Below are 5877 nucleotides of genomic sequence, written 5' to 3'. Positions count from 1 at the left end.
ATTTGGAGTGTTTCCAATGAGGCATTATAGTCAAAAGCCATGGTGCTATCCCAAGAAATGTATAATGACACAGTAAATATGCAGTGTAATGTATTAGAAAAAGCACTAGACTGGGAGTCAGGGCTATTATTAACTAGTTGTATGACCTTGGGGAAATAAATTAATTCTGTCACCTTAGCTTCAATTTCATCTTTGGTACAAATGAAGTAGTTGGACTAGAATCTCTAGATTGTGGAACTTAACTGCTACATGTAGAGTAACCATTATGTATATCAAGGATCAAGCCGGCCCTACCAGTGCCTGGTTAGCAACCAAAGTCAGGGTGATTGGAAGAGAAAGATTGAATAAAATGATTTCTAAGTTGAAAGTCTAGCTTTAGAGAAACTTGTTTCTATAGAATGTAAAGCATAGTACATGCGGTTGATGAACTGCCAAGCCTGTGCTTAAAGATTTTGTTTGTTATTTTTTCATATAATTCAAGGGAAATCAAAAGTAATGTTGACCATTAAGAAAAGAAATAATCTGATTAAAAGGAGACCTAAAGAAGGGAACTCTCAGTGCTCCACTGAGTTACCTGGAAGGCGAGGGAATGGGGCATGGGCTCTACGGTGGCCACTGACGCAGTCATGGCACAGCATTCTTCTGTCTGCCACTCCTGCCATCATTTCTCCTATGACGAATCACAGGATGCTGGCAATGTTCTGTTTCTTGACTTTGATGACCTTATAGAATGTTTGTTTAATAATTATTTGATTGTTTGTATATTTTATGTACTTTTCTATGCATTTCAATTTTTAAAAAAATCTTTTAAGATTTGTGGTACAATTGTGTCCTAAATGGTGCCCCCCAAAATTTTAAATTAAGATGATATGTCTGAGTAGCAGTTTGATTCTGGCAAATAAAATGTATTTTCTCATGGATTAAATTTATACAGCAGACAAGAGAAATAATCCAAAGACAAACACATTGTGTGCTTCCTGCCAATAAGAACAAAATACTTCCTCATTGTCATTAATGAAAAATAACACACACTTTCAAAGTTCTGTAGATACTAAAAAGAAAGAAAACATTCTAATGAGTCACCTATTTTTACATTCAGGGCTGAGAAGCTATATAAATCTCTCCAGCCTCTGGCAGAAAACATCAAACCAACAATAGGTCCAAGAAAATCCCTGGACCGCAGCTATGCAGCTGGCCGTGCTGTGCGCAGTGTGCCTGCTGCCCAGCAGCCTGGCTCTGCCACTTCCCCCGGAGGCAGGAGGCATGAGTGAGCCACAGTGGGAACAGGCTCAGGTATGTCACTGGCCCACTCACTTGGGGCTCCATGGTCTCACCATCAGCATCGGAAAGTGACTTTTTCAATTCTGGTAATTTTTTTATTATAAAGGCAATATATGTTTTAATCAAGCAACTATTAAGAACAGGCTTTAGAGCCTCCCTAGACCGGGTTCAAGTCCCAACTCCTCCACTCACTAAGTAGATGAACATAGGAATGTTATTAAATTTCTCTAAGCTTCAGTTTTCTAATTTGGATGTTGGATATTATAATGACATCAACCAAATGAGGGTGTAGTGAAGCCCTTAATACAGTACCTAAAACATTGTTTATATGCAATAAATTGAAGTTACTATCTATTTTAACTTGGGATTCTTTTCATAAAGAGCAGATCTCTTATAATGAGGACTACTTGTAATGGAGAGACTTGAAATCAGAAAATAAAGGTAGGCGTTATAGCTCTCTCACTTACAGGTATGATGATGGGCAAGACATGAACTTTTGACTTTGTTTTCTCATGTCTCATAGAAGTAATAATACTATGTGTTTTATATATCATAGGATTATTCTAGTGAATGAATGAAGTAAGAACAATATCAAATATCTTGTATATAACAATATCAAAGTATTCCATATACCTTATGTCCTTTAATCCTTAGCTCCATCCTAGGAAAAAGAAGAAACCAAAGTTAAATTGATTCGCATACTTGTTAATGGCGAAGAATCGAGGATGAGTTTTGAAAAGGGTCAAGGATAAGTTTTTCGGTTCAAGAATCATGTTTTTTCCAACATACTACTTCATAAGCATTTATTGATGTAAATAATTATTTTATAAAATAATGGGATGATTAATTCTAAGTATTGTTTATAAATTTAAGTTTTCAGCATAAGAAAAGTCAGGTTTTACTTCACATTAACTTTGACTTTTAAAAGTCCCAGTAATATGTTAGATTGAACCATATGTTTTTTACCTCCAAAACAATGAATTTCATATGGTACCACCTAGTGGATTCTCCAGAAGTACACTTGCAAGAATATTGAATCCCTTTACTTAGCCTGAAGGTTGCCAATAAACCAGAGAGAAGTTAGCTAGGTTTCACCGGAAGCAGGAAACACTACCATTGGTAACAGAAAGAGAAAGCATAATATTAATAAGCTTACTTACATAAATTGCATACCCCTGAGAGGTTCTGAGACAAGTAACCATTTCAAATTAGACAGCCAATGAGAGAGTTAATGTTCAAATTGACAATACTTCATGCATTATATATCTTTACATTTTTCTAATGAAGTGGGCTTTGGAATCAGAGTTCAAATACTGACTCCTTCAGTTACTCATGGAATGGCTTTGTACAAGTTTTTTTCTTTCTCTGAACCCATTATTCTTTGTATGTAAAATAGGAATAACAACATAACTCCTTCACAGGGTAGTTAGGAGGTTTAAATGAGATAAGTACGTAAAGCTTCTAGTATAGTCCCTGCTATTAGTAAGTGCTTAATAAAAGTCTTTGTGAGGCTGATGTTATTTTATTCACTGTTGTTATTTAATTCACTTTTCAAATTTTTTCCTATTTAGTACAGCAGCTATCCTCAGAATCAGACTCTAGGCCCTTTAAGAAACTCCCAGGGTCTTAATTGAGCATGGATTTCACCTGGCAGACCTGCTTTATCCTCCAGCCTCACAAGCGGGGTTTACTGGAGATTTAACAGTATAAAGAGCACAGGCCCAGCAGTCAGGAAACTCGGGGCCAATTCTGCTAATTTAATATGTAACCCTGGACAAATCTTTTATTTGCTATGAGCTTTGATTTCTTCACCCGGAGAATATGTACATTAAACTAAATAACTTCCTAATATTCTTTCCCAGGACTAAAATTTTAACACCCTTTAACATTAGCTGTGACCAGATCTCCAGAGAATCTTAGAAGGGGCTGAGTGACTTCAGAGCTCCCTGCAGGGTCTCTGACTCAAGAGAAGGTCTCAATTGTGCCCCTTGAGGACACGCTAGTCACTTTTCCTGATTGGCTATTACAGACGAGTCTGTGTTATATAAAGTGTACAGTTGGTTTTTCCTCAGAACATTTAATGGGATAAAAAAAAGGACTCCTTTTTTTGCTCATAAAATGGAATTGCAATGCTTCATTATTAATATTAAATTTTCTTCTCATTAATAAATACTTATTTTTAATATTTTATTTTTTTAAATTTTTAATTACAGTTGTTATAAAATATTATATTAGTTTCAAGTGTGCAACATAGTGACTGGACATTTATGTACCTTACAAAGTGATTACCTGCATAAGTCTAGTATCCATCTGACACCATACATAGTTATTACGATATTATTGACTATGTTTCCTACGCTGTGCTTCACATTCCCATGACTGTTTTTACAATGCACACTTATTTTACTTGGTAATGATGTAACTATTATGTCTTCAAATCATTATATGAGTCCACAGGAATTAGAGGCAAAGATGTACAGACTTCTGAGAGTAAAGAAGACAATAAACAAGAATTACAGATCAATTACTCTCTTTCCAATAGGGCTATCTCAAGAGATTTTACCCATTTGACTCAAAAACAAGGGGTGCCAACAGTTTAGAAGCCAAACTCAAGGAAATGCAAAAATTCTTTCGCCTCCCTATAACTGGAATGTTAAGCTCCCGCATCATAGAAATAATGCAGAAGCCCAGATGTGGAATGCCAGATGTTGCAGAATACTCACTATTCCCAGAGAGCCCAAAATGGACTTCCAAAGTAGTCACCTACAGGTTAGTTTTGCTTTGGCTCATTTTGGCAAAAACAGTAAATTCCTTTTCCTAAGAGGTCAAACATTGTTTTCTTTTTTGTTACCAGGATCATATCATATACTCGAGATTTATCACATTTCCAAGTGAATCAACTAGTGGAAAAGGCCTTCGAAATGTGGAGCAAAGAGATCCCACTGCACTTCAAGAGAATTAGATGGGGAATTGCTGATATCATGATTGGCTTTGCAAGAGGAGGTAAGGAAGATTCTTGTATGCTAATCCTGTGTGTTATTTTGTTTGTTGTTTGTATCAGTGCCCTTTTCTTTTCAGAATTTAAGCTCTTTAATGATTTTGGCATTGTCTGCACTTTTTCTAGTCTATTAATTTAGAGCCACTTTTTAGCTGAGGCAAACTATGTATGGCCCATGAGTGAAATCCAGTCTGCCATCTGTTTCTGTAAATAAATATTTATTAGGACGCAGCCATGAACCTTCATTTACCTATTGTGTATGACTGCACTGGGGCCACGATGGCAAAGTTTAGTGATTGTGACAGACCATCAAGCCCACAAATCCTAAATATTATCTTGCCCTTTACGGAAAAAGTTTGCCAACACACACACATTTATGGGACAGTTTAAAATCTATCTAACATCAACAGTAAACCGAGGTAAGGAGTTACAAGTTCTAAAAGCTTTAAGTGGTCCCCAGGAAGGAAGACGGCCCTGTGCACTGTTACCAACACAGCTTGTGTAGTAAAAAAATAAAAGAAAAAAAGAAAAAAAAGGAGAAAATAGAGAACTTTCATAATAAAGGGCTTAAGGAGATATAACCATTATACATTAACTGCTATTAATTACTAGTGTTCCGTGGTACAAATTTAGAGAAAAATATTGATCTTTTTGGTCTGTTCTAATATTGAAATGCCTAGGTGTTGTGAATTTAGCTGAAATTGAACTTCAGCCATAATATTGACAACGCCGAAGAAAGTGTTAAAGAAAGCACTGATTGCGGCATTCTATATTTTTCGAGAACCAGATAAACTGGATATGGCCGAATACCAATTTGAAAATAAATAGCTCTGCATCACAATCATAAGTGCTATTCAAATCCATTTAAGACATCTTGAGTATGGTTCTCCAAGAGACTTCTACTATACTCACAAAGAATAAGCTAGATTTTTAAGAAAAATTATACTAAATGCTACTTTTTGCTGAATGCAGTTCTCACATTCATTCTCTATCCTGCCACCATCAGCCAAGCAAAGTGGATACAACACTTAGATACAACTGTAAGTTAGATGTGAACATATTTTAAGTCCCATATCCAGTAAGCTTTCAATATATGGTGGTTATCAGTGATGAGCAGTGAACCTGTGAAAGAAAAAATGCTGTGACAAATAAACACTCAAACCATTCTGTGTATGCAGCTGGCTGCTAATAACAACAGTGTTAACTCCTTGGACTAGACTCATCTTTCTAGCCTCAATGATTATATAAACTTAAAGATGAAATGACTGGACATAAATTCAGTCACTAATGGCAACCACTTTATTTTCTATCAGCTCACGGGGACTCCTACCCATTTGATGGACCGGGAAATACACTGGCTCATGCCTTTTTACCTGGACCAGGCCTAGGAGGAGATGCCCACTTCGACGAGGATGAACGCTGGACTGATGGTAGCAGTATAGGTACAGCATCCCATCTCTCTTTCTACTCCACATCCTTTTCAAATCTCAAACTTCTTATACTAACTTTAATTTGCTAATTGCTTTGATTAGTAATAATTATTGAGCCCCTGCTAACTGCCCATCACTATGTGCTTTAAATGCATAATTTAATTCAAT

At 36.1% G+C, this 5877-nt stretch overlaps 1 protein-coding gene across 1 annotated transcript; it reads left to right on the top strand.

The window, feature by feature from the left end:
• The first annotated feature begins 1116 nt into the window (after positions 1-1116).
• On the top strand, positions 1117-5813 carry LOC105309856 (matrilysin). The gene is made up of 4 exons (XM_011386068.2): positions 1117-1293; positions 3824-4050; positions 4136-4284; positions 5593-5813. The coding sequence occupies exons 1-4, from the start codon at positions 1186-1188 to the stop codon at positions 5796-5798; spliced, it is 690 nt and encodes a 229-aa protein (XP_011384370.1). The 5' UTR covers positions 1117-1185; the 3' UTR covers positions 5799-5813.
• Positions 5814-5877: the final 64 nt, after the last annotated feature.

The sequence above is a fragment of the Pteropus vampyrus genome, unplaced genomic scaffold, assembly GCF_000151845.1.
Source record: "Pteropus vampyrus isolate Shadow unplaced genomic scaffold, Pvam_2.0 Scaffold892, whole genome shotgun sequence".
NCBI classification, from domain to species: Eukaryota; Metazoa; Chordata; class Mammalia; order Chiroptera; family Pteropodidae; genus Pteropus; species Pteropus vampyrus.
The sequence above is the reverse complement of the archived record's forward strand: the minus strand, read 5'-3'. Positions and strand labels throughout refer to the sequence as shown.

Coding starts and splice junctions, on each gene's coding strand:
- LOC105309856 (XM_011386068.2), top strand. CDS start 1,186: ATGCAGCTGGCCGTGCTGTGCGCAGTGTGCCTGCTGCCCAGCAGCCTG. Junction 1,294..3,823: donor CACAGTGGGAACAGGCTCAG/GTATGTCACTGG, acceptor TCTTTCCAATAG/GGCTATCTCAAGAGATTTTA. Junction 4,051..4,135: donor TCCAAAGTAGTCACCTACAG/GTTAGTTTTGCT, acceptor TTTTGTTACCAG/GATCATATCATATACTCGAG.